This window comes from Schistocerca piceifrons, chromosome 7 (assembly GCF_021461385.2).
Source record: "Schistocerca piceifrons isolate TAMUIC-IGC-003096 chromosome 7, iqSchPice1.1, whole genome shotgun sequence".
NCBI lineage: Eukaryota > Metazoa > Arthropoda > Insecta > Orthoptera > Acrididae > Schistocerca > Schistocerca piceifrons.
In genome coordinates, this window is record NC_060144.1 from 269,806,620 (window position 1) to 269,829,723 (window position 23,104).

Below are 23,104 nucleotides of genomic sequence, written 5' to 3' on the forward strand. Positions count from 1 at the left end.
CAAATATCAATTACAAACGGCTATAACTGTTTAATGCATAACGATACAGCAATAAGAATTACAGAAAATATGAGAGAATGTTCAAAATTTTTACCGTTCGGCAAGCACATGGAACCGGAAGCTGGTGCACGTGCAATGACGGGTAATTATGTTTTTGTGATATACTCGTAAGCGAAATGGCGCATTCCGTACACTCGTAAGCGAAATGCCGCATTCCGTACAGAAGCAATTCCGCGTGTCAGAATTTAACAACTGTTCTGTTATCAGTGTGAAGAGAAGATTTCCTCAGAGTTACAATGAAGCACTTCCAAATCCAGCAACTTTGGCAGATGGCATTGTAAGTTTGATGAAATACGATGTTTGTGTAAATGAAAAAGTGCAGGCCAGCCACATCTATCAGAACAAAACGTTGAAAGAATTCTCTTTTCGTTTGAACTTAGTCTATGGAAATCGACGGTAAAAGCCAGTACAGAGCTACAAAAGCAACAAGTAACTGTTTGGCGTGTTTTAAAAACGAAGCTCAAAATGAAACCGTTGTATAGATCTTGCTAGACATGATGACGCTGTGTTATTTTCTTGGCTCTTTTCATGGGTTTATGTGAAAGACCTTGTGCATCTGCCTCCTTTGCCGTAAACGGTTGTAAGACGTGTATATTTCTATTGTCTATTGTCAAACCACAATTTATGAAAGATGTTTATACTTTATTAATAGGATTAAGTAGGAATAATTAATATTTGTCATGTTGGAAATAATTGTGGTAGCGGGGAATGTCTGCACCAAAGTATTGTTGACAAGAGAGACTGCAAATTGATATAACTTTAAAAAGGGCGGTAGAGACCGCGTATGGATACATTTTAAGAAAAGAGTGGGAAAGACCGCGCATTGATACATTTTGTAAAGGTAGCAGGGATTGTCTGCACCAGAAAGCATTGTTGGCAGGAGAGACCGCACTTTAGCGTTCGTAGGAAGTCAGTAGTAAGCGAGATGTGAAGCGAGTTGGTAGCAGATCCGAAGCGAGAGGTTGAGAGGAGTAGTGTGCCTGCCAGCCACCAGGTATGATTTACAAGAGATTATAAACGGATGTACAGAGACATCAACTAACAATTATCATAAGAGGAACTAATATTATTGAATTATTTTCTTTTCGAAACTGAAGACAACTGAAGGTATGTTTGCGCAATGCTAGTTGTAAGATTATTGTAAAAAGTAAGTCCCATTTGATCGTTTGTAAAATCATTTCATTACCAACAGTAAATATTTGAAGCGTTTTCAGACTATAATTAATTTTTGCCAGCAATGTTGCTTTACTGATTATAATCCATCCCAAAAACCAAAAATTTGCAAAAATTTTAATGTTGTCAAGAAAAAGTGTAACTATGAATTACGTAACTTCAGTCAAATTAATTAAAGAATAACGTCAGATTTGGTAATAAATGCAGCCACTTATTATGACAGCCCACCAGCAGTTAATAGAGTATAGTAAACCAGAGTAAGTATATTCATGTCGCAGTTCGATGGCGATCCAGTAACAGTAAAAAAAAAGGTAAGGAACAGTTTTGGGTTATTGCAGATAACGACTGAGGGCCACACGACGATGACACATTCTATGTTTCGTCGAAATAATCCGAAAATCACTTTTAAAAAGCAGCAATTAAATTTGTATGTGAAGATTGAGAAAGAGAATAAATTTCAAAGGGAAGATTTCATTTGTTATTATTAAGCAAGAGATAGAAATCCTAAGGGAAGGTTACATAGGTTATTGTAAAAGGGAAGGTTATCAATAACAAAAGAGGTATAGAGGAGACGGGAAGGTTTCACGGTACCACAATTCAAAACGCTCATTTCCAATGGACTAGTATTGGTTGCTCCACATATGCTTCAGAATGTATGGCGTCAAATGGATTAATACTTAGATGTTGTACGCATGACAGATGGAGTGACACAGAAGCGTATGAAGTATTTACGTTCTGTGCTATTCGTAGCGATGTATCGTTGAGCTGTATTCATTATCAGTTACTCTATACAGTTACTACATATTTTACTCTTGGTATTACACAAATACTTTTAACTTTACAAGGCTGACCGGAGGGATAATTATTACATCAGGCAGTGTCACCAAGGATAAATTTTTAAATGCTGAAAACATAAGTAAGGAAATCAACGATACAACAGAAAAAATAATTTATTTGCAAATCCAATTACTAGTTTCGAAGTCTCTATAGTATTTAGAACGGAGGACTTAACTGTTTTCAACATCACAGTGATTATTGTCGTATGTGGAAGTTCGTGATTTCATACTAAAATAAGAAAATACGTCACGTAGATAAGGAGCAAACGGTGTGTTGCACCGCCGTGATACCGGTATAAAAGGGCAAAAAGGTAATGTAGCTTTCATTCTGTTGTGTTAACGAACAGTACGCGTAAATGTTGATAAGGGAAAGTGAGAAGAAATTCGTACTTCTGTAAAAATATTGCTGCGCTAAGAATTATGAGTAGTGTCCTCCAGCCAGCTCGGGATTTTGACAACCTATCGCGCCATTTGGACAGAATTTGGCGCGATATCCGTCAGGAGCACATCCAACAACTGTAATGATCAATACCAAGCTGAATAATTGGTTCCTTGAGGGTCAGAGATGGAGCAATGCGTTATTGACTTGATCAGTTTGTGAAGCTCTTTCTCTTTAACAAATCACTTAATTTTTCTGAAATTGTAACCATTTGTTTATGTGTACATGTACATCAGATCTACCGATTTCCGTCCCGTTCTGATATTTCCGTTCCATTTTAATATTTCCTTCGTGGTATGTCGTTTCTTTTGACTTGGAGTGTGTCAATGTTCAGTGCATCATTGTTGGAGACTAAGTCACTGGTCCTTTCTTCATTGAGGTAATCTTAACGGGTAAAGATACACACAACATTTTACTGGAGAAGATGTATGTGGTTCCAGTACTCTGTGTGCCCGATTCGTTACTCGCCTGTGGCTAAGAGAGCCCTCACCCAGCTCTTTCCTGGATATGAACAGCGACTTGGCAAACGTACCACTGTAGACGGTGGGCATTTCGAACACTTAATAACAGAAATGGTATTTTAAGGTAGTGCTTATGACCACATTCTTTTGTTATTTCTGTTCTGTTGCTGATCTAATTTTGTAGTTCCGTTGGACAATACCAACATTCGCTTAAGAAAGCAATTGGTTTCGTTTTCAAAATCGGTAAGTCCTAACATCTAAATATTTTAATTCCTACTAAATTACTTAATCTGACTTAGAAAAGCGAAACACCGTCAGTCTGTCTCTTTTAGAGCTACAATACTAGCAGTGTATCCCTACAATTAAGTCTAAGTTATTAAACTGTTGCAAAATTTACGATTGCATTTGGTACTAATTGCGGTTCCCGCCAATTTCATATTGTCAATATAGGGTGTGCAACAGGACATTTTGTCTTATTTTGTAAGTGACTTATCTTTGGAGAGCGTATAACTGTAATCAGCTAGTCCATAAATTATAAATTATGATTTCTTTGGATAAAATACGAAATAGTAAAATTTACGATGGTTTGGAAACATTGTAATATACTCGTAGTCCCCCTTTAGTGCTGTAGGATTAACACAGTTATGAAAAGGAACTATAAGTGATGACTTTTCCACATTAGATTGTGGTAGAAGCATATACACATTATGATATCTTAAACGGTTCAGAAGATATCTGAGATGAACAGCTTAGCTGTATCACACTCTATGTTCCAGCGTATTTACGACGATATTTTGTCAAAAAAGTATATATTTTTCTGTAACATTATATTATACAGAACATTTTTACATTCTCATGTCGTTTACATTTTAATCGAAACTAATCACGTCAAGGCAACAACATAAAAATGGAACTGGCCGTTAGAGATAGTACGTACGTTTCGAAATACTGCTTCATCCGAAGCTAATAACTTACAGGGTGAATGGACAATATATATTTACAGTCAGTTCCACAAGAAAGTGTACGTCGTTATTTGTATGAAATAAAAGACACTATTATAAATATATCTTTACATGAAAGTACATGTTATCACTAATTGCACAATTACCTAATAGTTAATCCATTTTGGCTTGGCACCTTAACCCTCTACCCGGTGAATCATCCACGTTTTCAAGCTCTAAATATCGTTTGACCCACTTCGCAACGAATGTCTTTGCCTTTCTAGGAATTTTATCAGCAGCTCCACATGAAAGCTTTGGTCCCTTTGGATGATTTACAAGGAACACTGCCCCATGACGCTTCAGATATTTTGCACTCTTTTTAAACTGCAACCGACAGAACAAAACATTCATCTCTCACACTGTTTATCTACACACTGTGCAAAAGCACATTGATTACGGATTCGAGACTGCTACCAGAGATGTCGCTGCGGAAGTTAAATTTAAAATTATGGCTTACTCTTTCTTGTGGAACTGACTGTAGGTAAAATTTATTTACTCGCTTAGTAAGAACGCTACTGCAATCCTAAAATAACTCACCAATTTTTCGCTGTATTGATATGATTATTTCATCGTTTCCCGTCTTATACTAAACTTTCCATCTACATTCAGCTACAACACCAACATCTTCAATACCAAACAAACGTTCTGTTTTCGTAAATTATGTACATGAATAGAATCAAATTCTTCATACAAATTTTAACACCTTCCATGTCGTTGAATAAGATTTAAATAGAGTATCTAATGAATCTACTTCATTCTTATGAAAGAATAACAACAGTTACATCACGAAATCCTCGACATCCATCACTGCAGCACCATCAGCACTCGACAGCTCCCAAAATGCACACCAATACCACAATACCGCAAGTAACTTTAGTGATGAGTCATCGGAACCACAATCCAGGCGACCGCTGAACTGTATATCCGACAACATATTTGTTGTTTTGTCTGTTTTTACTAGAGAAATGTTTCATCAGTAAATAGTGAACACGCATAATTGCTTTCGGTAATAGAACACTCAAGTATTTCATTGTATGGCTGGAGACGATACGGGGTGCTGCACGTAGAACAGCTTTCGATGTCAAATTCAACAACGAAGGAGATAGTGACCAAGAAGCGACTGTCTCAGACGTCATACAGCCGAAAAATACAAAATTCTTCACGGACTGTCCCTCGGCATGACTCTGGAAACGTTCATCGACGGCGGTGTCAGCGCCTCTCAACATCACTCTTTCTTCAGCTCAGTTTTACCTGAAAGCACGACAGATGAATTTAAATGCCTCTCAAGAAAATAAAATAAAAATTTTTGAAAATAAAGAAAAGTAGCAACCGAACGTAATCGTGAGATAACGTCGTGCTATTTTTGAAAAAAAAATGGCAACATCGTCACTTTCTTTTACAGTTGACATCGTAGCAAAACTACTTACTCTCGTACCACAACACCTTCCTCAGCTTCTGGAATGGCATGTCGAACAGGAGTGTCATCAGAACAGAACTTCCCATAATCCAAAATACTTCGGATAAATCGAACTGTAAAGCAGAATAAAACTTAAATACTTATTTCCAACACAGTTGTTATGAGGACCAGCAACTCAGTATACATTGCCGGAAAAAAATTAGTACACCTGGAAAGAGGACGTCTATTTAGTCCAATGACGGTTTATGCCACCTGGGGGTACTAGATGTACTAACGTCAAAGTCGTCCACCGACTGATAGCGTAGTGCCATAGCTACCAGAGTGCAGTCTGTGTCTACCCTTTAATAGCGAATGCTCACAGCCACAGGAGTGAGTGTGGTGCAAAAGTGTGAAGCAAGCAGGCAATCATGCCACGGACATGCATTCGTGCTTCCTACTGAGAGAGTTTGAAAGGTATCAGATTGTGGCCTTCCGATGGTGGGACGTGATGCATCAGTTACGCAACGATGCTGGTTGCAGTAATCAGGTTAATATTCTCACACCCATAGACAAGTTTCTGGCAGTCCACGTTGCACACACGCCCGCCAGAGTTTATCGTATTGCATGGGCTGCAATGGCAGATCGTACAGTTATCAAAGAACAGATAGGAGGGCTTGCGAGGCGAGGCGTGTCCACATGAACTCTTGCGAACCAGTTATTGGCCGGCCGGCTGCTGTGGCCGAGCGGTTATAGGAGCTTCAGTCCGGAACCGCGTTGCTGCTACGGTCGCAGGTTCGAATCCTGCCTCGGGCATGGATGTGCATGATGTCCTTAGGTTAGTTAAGTTTAAGTAGTTTTAAGTCTAGGGGACTGATGCCCTCAGATGTTAAGTTCCATAGTGTTTAGAGAGCCATTTGAGCCATTTTTTCTTTTTGGTTATTGGCCGTGGGACTACGGGCATGCACATCTCTAGCTCGCCTTCCACTTAGGCCACAGCATCGACATGCACGGCTCGGCTGGTACCGTCAGAGGATCACTTGGATGGAATGGCGTGCCGCGATCTGCAGCGTTGAAAGTAGATACTGCCTGCATACAAGTGATGGTCGTTTGCATGTACGACATAGATCTGGTGAGAGCTATCTCGCATTGTGCATTCGTCCAAAGTACAGTGGCCCCAAGTCAGGCCTTACGGTCTGGGATGCGACAAGCTACAGCTCTGTTTCATCTTTAGTGTTTCGGGAGGGGACGCTACTCAGTGCTCGGTACGAGCAGAATGCTCTTACACCCGTTGTTTTTCCTTTCTTGCAGCAGGAAGACGAAGTGTTGTTTCAACAGGATAATGCTCGCCCATACACTATCCATTAAATTCAACGTGCTCTGCAAGATTTTTGTATGTCCATCCTTTTAGCAGGAGGCTTTTGGACGACGGTCTTTTACTATCGCGACAAAATAAAATACCTACAGCCGTCCTTATGATTTTATTTTATTTTGTTGCAACCAGTTTCAGCGCTTCAATGCGCCATCCTCAGGCTTTTTTTGATGCTTTACAGGTAGATACGATCCCTATATAGGTATATCACATTAGTTGCCAGCATAACTGGATACGCAGATAATGTGTCAGTACTGCAACCATCAACTGCCAACCGTCTGGAGAAACATTCAAATACAACATCCAAAGATGCAGCAACTTCCCTGGGCAGCACGATCGGCTGATTTGTCCCAATCGAGCACGTGTGGAATACGATGGGACGAAATGTGCGACTCATCAACCAGCAACAACTCGTTCAGGTCGAGCAGGCGTGACACAGCGTATCCCGGGACAGTGTTCGCCATCTGTACGATTTAGTGGACACCAGATCCAGCGGCTGCATTGCCGCCCACGGAAGCTTCGGCACGTACTAATATGGTTGTTTCAGCATCGATCGACACCTGATAGCTCAGAATCGCTTGTATTATTGATCTGTTAATGAAATCGTTTCATGTCCTCCGCATGCACTGTTGCAATAATAAATTTTGAGTGAATTGGAAATCTCTAAAATGGTGCACTAATGTTTTTCGTCACTGTATTTCTAATTTATTAATAAAGGTTTCAGTGAGAGATGTATTTAATGTTTTTTTAGTGGCTTGTTTCGAATATTTTCATTCATTCTCATACAGTATCTGCACTAGAAGGTACAATGTTATTGACGAAACATGCAATACAAAATTTTCAAACACTTTGTGCGCACAGATTACAGTAGTGCAATAAATCTTTTATGACATACCTGCATTTTAATGTTTCACATTTCTCTTTAGATAGTTTCAGTAAAACAAATGTTATTTGACTGTTTTATGATTACCTCGGTTCATTTAAAATTCGATACATGTCTTTAGTTGGTTATAAATAACAATTTGACAGGCACTTTCAATTGTTTACATGCTCTGTCTCACCAGACATCATAACGTTACAGCTAAATTGATGAAAGTCTCAGATACTATAGCACTATTTTATAAATTACTGATATATCACCAGGTAACTGCTTTACTGAAGCATGAATAATTTCTAAAAAGAGCAAAAGAATTATTGGGTATAAGTTCAGCTTGTTCGTTTATCAGTTCGTCTGGTTCCTTTACCTTTCGTTTATATATTTCCCATTCTTCGAGAATGCCTTAGGTGATACGTTTAAAATTTTGGTAATATTCTCAGCACTACCTGCTGTACGTTTTGTGCTTCGCAAACGAAGCCCAAAAGCAGTCTTGTTGGCTGGGCTAATATGTTCTTCGTATCAAGTGATAAACTTCTGACCATTTTCACCTGTATAAGAACTATCACACGTTCCATATTTTAATCTATACACACCAGATCCAAAGCAGTTGTTTTTTTCGTTTTTTACATTTTTCTGTCTTAGTCTGAACCTGAATTGACCTACTGTTCTAAATAGTATTTTGTACTTCTTAGGGAAAGCATGTGGTAACTTTTCCTTAATAGGGTACAATATTTTAATGTAATAACCTTTCTTCTTCTTTACGAGGATTTTTTCCGATTTTATATATTTTTTTAGAATCTGTGTAACTAAGCTTCTCTTAAAAACATTGGCCACCGATACTTGTTTGCCGATACATAACTTCCGTCGTTCCATTTTATCTAACGGAAGCTTACATAGGCGAGCTTCCACAGAAAAGAACCTGTCTTTTTATGTTTTGGTGGATGGCCGGAGTTATCTCCTATTGTTGCATCTTAGTGCGTTGTTTATGACATTGAAATTAGAAATACTTGAAGAACGCGAAATATACAAAAGGAAGATAAAGCAACCGGACAAACCCATAAACGAACAGCCCTAATTTAAATATGACGACATTTTTTTGCTCTTTTTAAAAATAATTAATGGTTCATTAAAGCAGTTAACTGATGACATATCAGTAGCTAATTTATAAAACAGTTCCATAATGCCTGAGACCTTTATCAATACAGTATTTATGTATTCAGTTGTTACATTATGATCTCTGTAGACACAGAGCATAAACATCTGAAGGTGCCTATCAAATTTTATGTGCAAATAATTAAAGGTCCCTATCGAATTTTAGGTGCACCAAGACATTCGTAATACAGCCAAATAACATTTTACAAACTTGCTGTCGAGGGTAGCCACAGCTCCGAGACATTGTGAATAAGAACAAGAAACACTCAGCACTCAAGACTCATTCAGATTATAATGAAAATTATAACAACTAAAAGTCAAGAATGACGAGGAGTTTACAAAAGCCTCTTAGGTGTATGAAGGTGTTTTATTTGCTACTACGAGGTTCACGTCGATATAGAAGCACCTTCGGGTTTATCTACCAAAAATACAAATCCCAGTGTAAAATTCTATGAAATGGTGGAAGTACAGAATCATAGATGGTGCTGCATTTCGAGAGAAAACGAAGACAAGTACTCACAATCATAATTTTGATGGACAGTTGCGGAGTCCCAGTGTCCAGGAAGTCATCTATGTTGGGTGTAAAACCACATTGGTGAGTTGTCATAATAAAATTGAGTGCAACCAAAAGCTGTTTGCCAAAAGTATACAAAGCATGACGGTTGAATAAGCGAGGTCCAGAAAGAAGTGGGGAAAAAAACAAATAAAGAATGAGGCACTAACTTGAAGGGGATAAAATGGCTGTAAATTAGCTAACCCCTAGGGAAAGTACTGTACGTACAAGGGAAGATATCAACCAAATATTAATACTAAAGTATGTAAGTAAAATCTCAAGAATGGAAGAAATACGAAAAATAGCATACTAGACAACATTTTTATTGTTATTCACAAATAAAAATTGTTTATTGATGTGATGAAAAAACAAATATATTACATACAATGAAGCATTACAAAAGCAGGTATATCACAATAGATTTACTACACCACTGTACTCTGTCCACACAAAATGTTTGAAAATTTGAACTTTCGTATTTTGTAGTAAAACTGTACCTTCTAACGTAGGTAACAGTATGAGAATGAACGAAAATGTTCAAAACTAGTTACTAATAAAAATATTATATACATCTACAACAAAGGTATTAATTAATAAATTATAAAACTGAAGGCTGAAGGAAAGAAGTGCTTTTAATTTATTGTCATTTTGTAATTAACTGTCTATTAACGAATATTGACAAGTACTGAAAAAATTTATTTTCTACAAGCTAACATGGTATGATGATAAAACATTATTCCTAAGCTGTATCTAACATAAAAAAGTTGGCGTTTTACTGCATTACAATTTTTTGAATTTCATAATATATCTATAAAAATGCATTATCTTCTTGTCATATTACTGATATCATTTATTTATTTAACGTGACGCGGTTAGTGCCATCAGGCCCTCTCTTACATAGGATCAGCGGTTCACAAATACAGTACCTTGTTTGATTTGAAGTTTCCTAATAATTATTTTGAACATGATAAACAGTATTACAATTATTTGAGTGTCTGAGGTGGCAATGTGAGTAAACAACACTGACTATGAATTAATAAGGTTGATACTGGCAGTACTTGTACTACTGCAGTTGTTGCCACTAATAGTGATAACACCAATAATAGTAAAAATAATAATAGTAGTGGTAGATACAAAAAGAATTTATAGGTGTACAAGATAGATATCTTCGGATACAGCAAGCTCTGAGAAAGGAAATTTAAGATGGCTGAGAATACTGGGAAAAGAGGAAGGTGTGGTTACAAGGAAGGATGTACTAAGTAACGAGTGCATTTAGGGACAAAGGTAATCCTTATTGTTGCTTTAGTAGGTATGTCATTAGCAGTCTTCTGAAGCTGGAGATGTTATACAGTTCTCTAATATAACGCAGGAGGCTACTCTAGGGTCGGGTTCTTGATTCTGAGGAGGACTTCGAGAAAGTGACTGAAGAATAGAGAGGGACAGAAGGGAATTTGATCTGATGTTAAGGGGTTTTTCTGTCATGTTCTTCAGATAACAACCTTAAGGTCGAGGAGAGATATGAGGGACACGTTCTTTGATAAGACAGTAGAGAAGACAGAGAGCACGGAAATTTCTGTGCTTGCTTGCATGCAGCCAGGATAGCTCTACATGTGATGGTGTAATATGATCAAAGAGTCGAACATCACAGATATAACGAACACAGGCATTCATGCCCAGTCCTAGGTGCCGTGAGCTTTCCAGGGAAAGGCCTTGCAGTATAACATCGTTGTCATGTCATTGGAAACATACACTATGAGATCAAAAGTATCCGGACACCTGGCTGAAAATGACTTTCAAGTTCGTGGCGCCTTCTATCGGTAATGCTGGAATTCAGTATGGTATTGGTCCACCCTTAGCTTTGATGACAGCTTCCACTATCGCAGGCATACGTTCAATCAGGTGCTGGAAGGTTTCTTCGGAATGGCAGCCCATTCTTCACGGAGTGCTGCACTGAGGAGAGGTATCGATGTCGGTAGGTGAGGCCTGGCACGAAGTCGGCGTTATAAAACATCCCAAAGGTGTTCTATATTATTCAGGGCACGACTCCGTGCAGGCCAGTCCATTACAGGGATGTTATTGTCGTGTAACCACTCCGCCACAGGTCGTACATTATGAACAGGTGTTCGATCGTGTTGAAAGATGCAATCGCCATCCCCGAATTGCTCTTCAACAGTGGGAAGCAAGAAGGTGCTTAAAACATCAGTGTAGGCCTGTTCTGTAATAGCGCCACTCGAAACAACAAGGGGTACAAGCCTCCTCCATGACAAACACGACCATACCATAATACCACCGCCCCATTCTGTTCTCTCAAGATGTCTAATGACTACTGAGGTCACTGATATGGAATACCTGGCAATAGGTGGCAACACATTGCACCTAAAATGAAAAACATATGTTTTTGGGGCTGTCCCGATACTTTTGATCACATAGTGTAAGTGTTTGTTCATGTTTCTTTTTCGTATCAAGACAGAATAGGTTTTTATACTTTTATATGGCATGGATCAATGATGGCACCTTCTTCCACATTGCTGTTACGTCCTCAGTCCAATTTCGATTTTCATTTATTATCACTCTTAGACTCTTTGCTGAAGGAGAGAAATCGATATTTGTCCCACATAGGGTTAAAGATGGTAGGGCTCCCGATATTTCTGGCTAATGAATCTAGAATGACCAAGCAGTACCGCTTCAGTTTCGGATGTGTTAAGTTTTAACCCACTATCCTGTGCATATTTCGATAGTAAACATAGGTGGGTATTGAGATTCTCAATACCTGCCTTCAGGTTCATTGGTGTCACAGGTAGGTACGACTGGAGCTCATCAGCGCACGTGTGGTACTTACAGTAGGACAAAACTGATGACACATCTTTTATGTACAATGAAAAAAAGATATAGAACATAATAACAAACCCTGTGAACGTCTCCCAAGGTTGCCGCTTCTGGTCACCAGCGAATCTGAGCCAGCGGGGCTGGGGGGAACAATGCATAGCGGAGTGCTCTGAGGCACGGGAGCGTGGGTTCCCCTCAGGGAGACGGGAGGTTTTGTGGCCAGGCTTTGACAGGGCTCGCTAAACAGCCGACTGGTTTCAGGAACAGAAACTCGCTAAACAGATCTAGAATAATGTGTGTGTAACAGTACTGAAAATAAGACAGTGGAAAAACAAAGTGTACTATTAATGGTATTAACGACAGCAACAGTGATATGATAATAAATCTATTTAAATAAAATTGTAAACGTTCCTTCGTTCAACATTGTACATCTCCAGTTGCTTTGAAATTCTGACAAAACTTTGCATTCTAATACAAGCGTGTTTTTAGATATATATTTCTTTAATATATGATATGTAATATATATATATATATATATATATATATATATATATATAAGATTTAGAGATTTTTGAAACTACATTGCCTTAATGTTAAATGTAGAAAACGTTATTTGGTACATGTGTCAAAATATGTTTATAAGGACACATGTATATTCCAGGGCAACGTTTTGTTAAAATTTCAAAGTATTCGGTCAAAAATTTTCGGAGATTTGCAATTAGGAATATTTATAGTCTCTAAAAACTATAAAAGTCACTTTCGGTTCTTCAAAGTCTCAAATTTCCAAAAGTTTTTCAAGAACTGGAGTGTAATTTTGACACAACGTTGCATTCGAAGAATAATGAAGTGTTTAATATCTACTGAAGTGCCATCTGGTATATGTTTTATATACACGTAACAAAAAGGTATAAAAACGTTAATGTCGGTTGGTTCATAATCGCTAATCTCCGAAAATTCTTGACCAATTGCTTTGAAATTTTGACATAAAATTGAATTCTAATATGGGCATGATTTTAGGTACCTAATCCTTTAATATATGTAAGTATAATACATATAATATATAAACACATATCTGTGAAGTTTATAAAGGAAAACATTGTTACCTAAAAATCTCAAAATTTACCTTTCCAGTTTGCTTCAAATTTTCACATTACTTTATCAGCAAAAACAGGGAAGTTGTATTTATGGGTTATTTGTTTATGATTAGAATACTACTACAGAATCTGAGTTTCCAATAACAAAGAACAAGACTCAAGATCAGGGAGATAGGGGAAGAGGAGACAGACAGAAGGGTGGGAGAAAATAGACATAGAAAACGGCAAAGAGGAGACGGACAGACGGGGGGGGGGGGAGGGTAGGAGGAGCTGGAGAGAGAGGGGGAAGGACAGAGAAAGAGGGGAAGAGGTGATGGGCTGAGAGAGGGGAGAGAGAGAAAGCAGGAGGAGTTGGAGACAGGGGTAGTAGGTGATGGACAGAGGGAATTGGAAGGAGGAGGGGAAAGAAAGCAGGAAAGCAGATGGGGAAGATGGACAGAGCAAGGGGAGAGAAGAGGATTAGGACTTACATCAAATTAAGATAAATATTAGAAACAAGTGCTTTCTCCTTTCTTCCTTTTGCATTTAAGCAGACTGTACCACAGAAAATGATGTCCGGGTACAGCTAGCTGCTGAATAAAAATGGTAGTAAGACAATAAATTAGTCATCTGAATTCGAGCCTTGTCAGAATAGTGCAGTAACAGTGAAATAACGAACTATGTTGCTATTGGAAATGTGAAAATTGAACAGAATATTTATAATCAGTACTAAAAGTAAACCTAAACAAACAAATGATATTAACAGAAACCTGCTTTAAGGAAAGTATTACAAATTCAATTGCTTCTTTGCGAAATAAAGACACAAAAGTAAACACACAAAATAGAGTCAGGAAGAGATGAATTTTTTTAGCTCTTAAAGCACAGGCATTCGAGTTCAGCTGCATTGCAGACTGATCTTTCCCCATTTTAGATCTTTACCATTATCGCGCAGACGTTTGCCCACAATCTTGTAGCCCAAATCTCGTGATCACACTGTTCAACATCTTTAGTCTTTCAGAGACGAGATTCTCCCGTATCGTCAGACGTGACTTCTCGAGCTTCTCCTTTGTTCTGAAGATATCAGATAGTTTCCTGTGTGACACAACCTTCACTATAATGATCTAGGTTTCGCAGTCGTGGCGTCTTACTTCGCACTTTTTGACCCTATCTATGTCATTCCTTGTCACCTGCAGGCCTAGCTTCTCTCGGACAAGACTGATCACAAATCCATCTCTTTTCTTTCTATTGTTCTCAGGAATTCTGAACAGTCTGAGACTATTGCATCTCTGGTATTGTTCAAGTTCGTCAGATTTTTCGAGCAGCTTCTGTTTGAGCAATTGTACCTACTTTGTTGGTGTCCTACGAATAATATTTAAATTAACGAATCACAGGAATATAGCAGCTATAACGGAGGTTCCTGTAGCAGATGTTGTGTTCAACAATGATATTAACATCTCTTTGACTTTCAGATCACGTTTGGGCTCAAATCAAATATAGTCGTTGAGTAAAGCAAAGTTAAATACACAACAAACTACCATAATGATACTGCCTCTTCTAAGATTGTTTTATGATTAACAGTTCTGAAGAATTAAAAAGAATGAAAATCAAATAGGAAAACCTTGACCTTGGTAAATATACTTTCTTAAAATGAACTGTCTTACTACCTATTTTAAAGACATGATTAATTACACCTATATTTTCTGCACTCTATTTATCCACAAAACGAGCTGCACACTACGTTATTTAATTGATGAGCATAAAATTTTTCTTATCGCGCATTCTCAAAATGTGTATAGGGAAACCAATATGCGAAGAACAGGTTCCATTAACAATAGGGTGGGGACGTGGGTGAAGATGTTTGGTCTAGCTAACTAGATCCAAGTTTAGTAGTCCATCATCATGGAATGAACGTGAAAAAGTCTATTTCTTTTCCCAATACTCTTGCGGACTAGGTACCATCAAAATGGGAACATATGTATGGACGTATAACAAGGAGTAGGTATAACATACAATAACGTTTGTATGAAGTGCTACACCAAGAAAGAAGCATGTTTACGAAGTGAACATTGTGTGACAAACTAGATAGATGATTCTGATTACATAGTTGTAAATGATCTGTGATTTCAACAGTTGAATTTAGTGTTATTACTCCCGAAAGAGCAGCAAGCTGAGCCTGTAAACGTTATGGCGTGGAATCGTTGAGGGTTTGTGTATGTCTCTGGGAATCACCTTCCATGCAGTTCGCATGCGTGTCCCCAAGACAAGAAGAGTGCTTGAGAAGCCCCACCTACAGCCAGACGTTTCCTACGAGCAACAAGTATAGCGAACGAGTTTGCCAGGGAAGCAGTGACATCCATCGTTATTCGAAGATAGGTTGTAAATTCAGCATCACGTGCAGCAGAGCATTATCAGTCCGAAATATTGCACAACAAATTGGCTAAATTAATATCAGTGGGGCTGTCTTATTCACATTATCGACTCCAATTATTATCTCTAGTTTAACATTACCAGTTTTAATATGTATATAAGTCAGTAACTACAATAAGGTTACTTTTATTAGTTTGTTCATGCGTGCATTCGCAGACTCCAGTGCTCAGTAAGAAATGACAAGATCACACTAGCTAAAGAGCTACAGAAGGAGATTAAAAAAATTGCATGCCGTATATCGGAAAGATTTTAGAAGTGAAATGCTTGTATCATAAGACACATGTTAACGTGAGTTTCCGTATTGATAATGCGCTAAACTGTATCGTCCGTCATCAGACGCAGAGGGGGTGCTTTTAATAAGTTGTGGACACAGGGAGCAGTTTTACATTGGTCGAACAGGGAGAAATTCTAATACCCGTTTGAAGGAACATGTGAGACAGAGAGAATAATCCACCCCAATTTGGCACACATTTGAGTGAAAACAGACCATCCACACTCCATATACAATAAAATTTTTACAAAGAGCTTACAAGGGGAAAACCATAAAGATTTTATAGGATACAGAAGTATACGAACGTATGAAAAGTAGCCATTGCAATTATTAAACCAACAGACAGATTTGAAGAAGAGGAGGTTATTGGGGAACTTCAGTCATATGTAAAGCACCATATATTCCGGTGAACTGGACATGGGGACATGAAGCAGAGTTGCTGGATGGCTTGTGTTTTGTGTGGTAATGACTATTATATTTTATCGTATTTGTGAATTTATTGTGGAATTTTTCAGTAGAATGCATACTAAAGTAAGAGAGAAATTGCTTTTACCACTTACAAAGAATGAATGCAGCAAAACCACGGTATATTTTCTGCAGCAGTAACAAGTGTATTTTGTTGTATTAGTGACGTTACTGTAAGCAATTTTAGCACACTCTATTCAAAGTTTTTATTAAGTAAAATGACAGGGCACTTATGAATGCAAATATTGTGGCCAGACGACTGCAATTTCTTTGTTGGTAAACATCATCTCTCTGTACAATGTCACGCTATAAACATATTCTTTGACCGTTGCCTGTTCTCGCGTTTTATGACGACAGTGTTAACGTCTGTGGAAATATGGAAATGGAAAGACACGTTGTGCTGTTAAATACTGTAAGCAAAGACTTGGAAGCCCTTTGTCAACAGCATTTCAGTTATGTGATGTACCACACAACGCGTTCCTGTATGTAACATATGATGCAGATATTCGAGGTTCCCACGTAGCACTAAAGAGTTTGTAAATATACCGACATACGTTTCACTGACGCACCTTTAGGTAAGGTAGCAGCAGTTGCAGTTTGCAAAAGTGTGACAGCATTAAAAGAAAAGTGTTTTATCTTTTCACTTTGCATTAGTTCGTTGATTTTTTTATATTAAAGGCATTTAAAAATGGCCCCAGACTGAAAATTACCAGTGCGACTACATGAAAACTTGAATTGCAAGAAGCACATTACCGAACTGCTCAAACAATTGAATTCAGCTACTTTTGTTCTCGTATAATTGCTAAACCGTATCAGCCTCCTAATGTAATATTCATATTTCCACTCGAAATGTCTTACTGAATATTTCTTAAAAGACATCATAGTCGCCGTTGACTGTATAAAATATTTATTATCACGACTGCAATTTCGGCCTTGTGGCAATTTTCAAATAACACTGCAAAGTTTACATTCTGTCAGAATATAAAACTATCTGACATGTGAGATAGTTTTATACTATGACAGAATGTAACTTTTGCAGCGTTATTATATGACTGTGAACCCCAACCATGAGAAGTTAATCTTATTGAATAATTTTATGGGGTAATTCATCACTTAGAGATTATTGATTGCACAGAGCATTTTAACTGCAACTTGACAATATGTAGCTAACGAAATTGTTCATAAATAATCCATCAAATTTGGGAAGAATGGTGGTATTGAAATTTACAACACTAGAAGAAAAAAAGGGGTTTTATTATCCATTATTAAAGCTGCCATTGGCTCAGAAAGGAAGTCAGTATACATTAACAAACATTTTTTTAGCATTTAAGCACTAACATAAAAATCTGAGAGGTAGAAAAGCAAGTTTTAAACCTAATCTAAAATTATTCCGGCTGGACAAATGCTTCTATTCCGTAGAAACTTGTGAATTTAAGAAATGGTTGCCTGTAATAATCTATTTTAGTGTAGCAGTAAGAGTATGACTGTGCAATAATACTAATAGTGTGTACATATCCAGTAAAATGATTCTTTCCACCTAGTTTCAATAGAAAATTCGATGAAATGAATTATGGAACATGTGGAATGTATAAGTTTAGAAGTAAATGCATTTCTCTATTAGCTGAATGTAGGAAGTAGTTAGAAGAAATAGTGAATGAGCAGACTACATCTGGATCTACATCTACATGGATACTCTGCGAATCACACTTAACTGCCTAGCACCACCTTCACAATTATTCTCTATTATTCATCTCGAACATCGAGCGGAAAAAACGAACACCCATATCTTTCCGTGCAAGCTCTGATGCCCCTTATTTTATTATGATGATCGTTTCTTCCTATGTAGATCAGCGTCAACAAAACATTTTCACATTCGGAGGAGAAAATTGGTGACTGAAATTTCGTGAGAAGATCCCGCCGCAACGAAAATCACCTTTGTTTTAATTATGTTCATCCCAAATTCTGTATCACGTAGGTGACACACTCTTCCCTATTTCGCGACAATACAAAACGTGCTGCTCCTCTTCGACCTTTCTCGATGTAATCCGTTAATCTTATCTGATAAGGATCCCAGACCGCGCAGCAGTACTCCAAAAGAGGACAGAGGAAACTGAAGACGAAACAAGTAAATATCTAATTTGGATAAGATATGTAGAATCAACTAACAGAATTGCCGGCACTGTAGCTCAGGGTGTTCGGTCAGAGGGCTGTGTGCTCTCTGCAATAAAAACAAACTGAGTCAAGGAATCACCGGTCAACTTGAACAGATGTCTTGTGACGCCCGCACAGACCAAACGCAACGAACTATAAAAAAAATAAAAGAAAAAACAGAATTCAAATATCTAAAAGTATGGTCACGTGAGAAAGTCGAATCAAGGGCAACTCGTATTAAAATTTCTGGAGTCAGCTGATGTATGGTTCTACGGGAAGATATTGAAATCCAAACAGGCAAATTATGAAGCAAATGAACAGGCAGGAGACAGGAAAGGTGAAGTGGAAGGTTGCAGAAAGTTGTCAGAGAGAAAGAGAGAGACAGGCAGACAGAATAGCAAGTCAGGTTGGTAGGGTATGTTTTTCGAACGACAATTTCTTCATCAGCAAAAGAAGAAATAAAAGATGTAAATGGCAGGGGTACGACTATGGAGCACAAATAAAATTATTGCCAATGTCTACTGAAACTCGTATTTAAAACTAAAATGTAGACACATAACCGTTAAGAAACGACTGAGGAATGCAGTTGTCAGGTAGTCATGTCATTTTGGTTTTTGTATACTATAGATGCCTTTACAGTTCAAAATGGTTCAAATGGATCTGAGCACTATGGGACTTAAATGCTGAGGTCATCAGTCCCCTAGAACTTAGAACTACTTAAGCCTAACTAACCTAAGGACATCACACACATCCACGACCGAGGCAGGATTCGAACCCGCGACCGTAACGGTCGCGCGGCTCCAGACTGTAGCGCCTAGAACCGCTCACCCACTCCGGCCAGCCCATTTCAGTAGTTGCAGGGGCAACAGTCTGGGTGATTGACTGATGTAGCCTTGTGACATTAACGAAAACGGCCTTGCTTTGCTGGTATTGCGAATGGCTGAAAGCAAGGGGAATCTACAGTCGTAATTTTTTCCGAGGGCATGCAGCTGTACTGTATGGTTAAGTGATGATGATGTCCTCTTGGGTAAAATATTTAGGAAGTACAACAGTCCCCCAATCGGATCTCTGGGCGGGGACTACTCAGGGGGACATCGTTATTAGGAGAAAGAAAACTGCCGTTCTACGGATCGGAGCGTGGAATGTCAAATCCCTTAATCAGGTAGGTAGGTTAGAAAATTTAAAAAGGAGAATGGACAGGTTAAAGTCAGATATAGTGGGAATTAGTGAACTTTGCTGGCAGGAGGAACAAGACTTCTGGTCATGTGAATACAGGGTTATAAATACAAAATCAAATAGGAGTAATGCAGAAGTAGGTTTAGTAATGAATAAAAAATAGGAGCGCGGGTAATCTACTACAAACAGCATAGTGAAAGCATTATTGCCGCCAAGATAGACACGAAGCCCACGCCTACTATAGTAGTACAAGTTTATATGCCATCTAGCTCTGCAGATGACGAAGAAATTGAAGAAATGTATGATGAGATAAAAGAAATTATTCAGATAGTGAAGGGAGACTAAAATGTAATAGTGGTTGGGGACTGGAATTCGACATTAGGAAAATGAAGAGGAGGAAAAGTTGCAGGTGAATATGGAATGGGGGTAAGGAATGAAAGGGGAAGCCACCTGGTAGAATTTTGCACAGAGCATAATTTAATCATAGCTAACGCTTTAAAAATCATGAAAGAAGTTTGTATTCGTGGAAGAGGCCTGGAGACACTGGAAGGTTTCAGATAGATTATACAATGGTAAGACCGCTGCTCGTGGTCTCGCGGTAGCGTTCTCGCTTCCCGCTCCCGGGGCTCCCGGGTTCGAATCCCGGCATGGTCAGGGATTTTTCCTGCCTCGAGATGACTGGGTGTTGTTGTGTCGTCTTCATCATCTCATTCATCCCCATCACGGTCGGAGGAAGGCAATGGCAAACCACCTCCACTAGCACCTTGCCTAGTAAAGCGGTGCGGATCTCCCGCATCGTTCCCCTATGCTCCGTCACGGAGTATGGGACTACATTTCACTTCAAGACGGAGATTAGGAACAAGGTTTTATAATGTAAGACATCTCCAGTGGCAGATGTGGACTCTGGCCACAATCTATTGGTTATCAACTGTAGATTAAAACTGAAGAAACTGCGAAAAGGTGGGAATTTAAGGAGGTGGGATCTGGATAAACTGAAAGAACTAGAAGTTGTAGAGAGTTTGAGAGATAGCATTAAGGAACGATTGACAAAAGCGGGGGAAAGAAATGCAGTAGAAGAAGAATGGGTAGCTTTAAGAGATGAAATCATAAAGGCAGCAAAGGATCTAGCAGGTAAAAAGATGAGGGCTAGTAGAAATCCTTGGGCAACAGAACAGATACTGAACTGTTTAATAAGTCACAGCTGCAAAATACTAACGCGAATTCTTTAGAGACGAATGGAAAAACTGGTAGAAGCCGACCTTGGGGAAGATCAGTATGGATTCCGTAGAATTGTTAGAACACGTGAGGCAATACTGACCTTACGACTTATCTTAGAAGAAAGATTAAGGAAAGGCAAACCTACGTTTCTAGCATTTGTAGACTTAGATAAAGCTTTTGACAATGTTGACTGGATTACTCTCTTTCAAATCCTGAAGGTGGAAGGGGTAAAATGCAGAGAGCGACAGGCTATTTATAATTCGTACAGAAACCAGATGGCAGTTATAAGAGTCGATGGGCATGAAAGGGAAGCAGTGGTTGGGAAGGGAGTGAGACAGGGTTGTAGCCTATCCCCGATGTTATTCAATACGTATATTGAGCAAGCAATAAAGGAAACAAAAGAAAAATTTGCAGTAGGAATTAAAATGCATCGAGAAAAAATAAAAACTTTGTGGTCTGCCGATGACACTGTAATTCTGTCAGAGACCGCAAAGGACCTGGAAGATCAGTTGAACGGAATGGACAGTGTCTTGAAAGGAGGATATAAGATGAACATCAACAAAAGCAAAACGAGGATAATGGAATTTAGTCAAATCAAATCAGGTGATATTGAGGGAATTAAATTAGAAAATGAGCCGCTTAAAGTACTATATGAGTTTGTCTATTTGGGGAGCAAAATAACTGATGATGGTCGAAGTAGAGAGGATATAAAATGTAGACTGGCAATGGCAAGGAAAGTGTTTCTTAAGAAGAGAAATTTGTTAACGTCGAGCATAGATTTAAGTGTCAGAAACTCTTTGTTGAAAGTATTTGTATGAAGTGTAGCCATGTATGGAAGTGAAACATGGACGATAATTTGTTTAGAGAAGAAGAGAATAGAAGCTTTCGAAATGTTTTGTTACAGAAGAATGTAGAAGATTAGATGGGTAGATCACATAACTAATGAGGAGGTACTCAGTAGCATCGGGGAGAAGAGGAGTTCGTGGCACAACTTGACAAGAAGAAGGGATCGGTTGGTAGGACATGTTCTGAGGCATCGAGGGATCACCAATATAGTATTGGAGGACAGCGTGGAGGGTAAAAATAGTAGAGGGAGACCAAGAGATGAATACACTAAGCAGATTCAGAAGGATGTAGGTTGCAGTAGTTACTTGGACATGAAGAAGCTTGCGCAGGAAAGAGTAGCATGGAGGACTGAAGGCCACAATAACAAAAACATGTTATCCATGTGCATGTCAGAGAAAGAGCAAATTACGTTACTGTTAAACAATCTTTGGTCTTGTCGTGGCACAGTCTAATATTTTCTTAGCTGATGTGTGGTTGGTGATGGACGTATTCAAATGTGTTGTGTTGACTTGCGATGGTATCTGGTAGATGAAGAAAGATTGATTATATAGGACAGCAAGGACGAATAAGACGTGTGTATTAGAAGGCGAAGAGAATATAAAATTCAAAAAATGTTATTATTTTTTGAAGAGAAAACACTTGAAGTAAGACGGCAGAAATGCGCAGCTAGTTTTTCAGAATGACTATTGTCAGCTAGTTATCTTTGCACATTTGCTCAGCACTTAGAGAAAGACCACACCACTTCAGTGAGTCGTGCATTAACGTATTAACTGATTGAGGTGTTTGATTTTTACACAAATTCTCTGTAACATTCTACTCTCTTTACAATATTGTTCACTTTATTAATCATAGTACTATTGTTCAGACGTGTTATCTGTGAAGATCAAGCGAAGTTTTACACTGTCTTTTTTTTTTTTTCAATACATACTTCATTCTAAAATCGTTGTCTTCGAATATCATTTCATAGGAACAGTTAGTCTCCCCACTCCACTGTTTATTACTACATGTTACCACATTTCACCAAGTCGTATTTAACAGTTCGAATATAGTTTGGATTTTTTATTTAGAATAGAAATCTAGCTTGGTCACTGGGTGCTTAATGTTTGCTGTGTTTTCGAGAAAATTGCAACAATGTTGTTGTTCCGGACTATCGGAAAGCGCCGGCAGGAAGACGAAGATTGCAAGAGCAGAGAAGGCGGTGAGAGTACGTCAGCCCATAGCCCGCTGACAAGGACCGCACCACGGCAGGAGCGACCTCTAAAAGAAGAGAATATAATCGCCGGCCCTGCCAGCTTCGGGACAGTATGCGGACAGGATGCGGACAGTACTAGGAG

The 23,104-nt window shown here is 38.5% G+C and overlaps 1 protein-coding gene across 1 annotated transcript in view; it reads right to left on the reverse strand.

Moving 5' to 3' along the window:
• Positions 1 to 4,993: 4,993 nt before the first annotated feature.
• The window catches only part of LOC124805617 (regulator of hypoxia-inducible factor 1-like), a 228,996-nt gene continuing 210,885 nt past the window's right edge, over positions 4,994 to 23,104 (reverse strand). Inside the window, exons 13-14 of the mRNA XM_047266184.1 lie at positions 5,398 to 5,500; positions 4,994 to 5,221 (exon numbers count right to left, since the gene is read on the reverse strand). Coding sequence (XP_047122140.1) covers positions 5,196 to 5,221; positions 5,398 to 5,500 — 129 coding nt within the window. The 3' untranslated portion in view covers positions 4,994 to 5,195. The remainder of the gene's footprint in view (positions 5,222 to 5,397; positions 5,501 to 23,104) is intronic.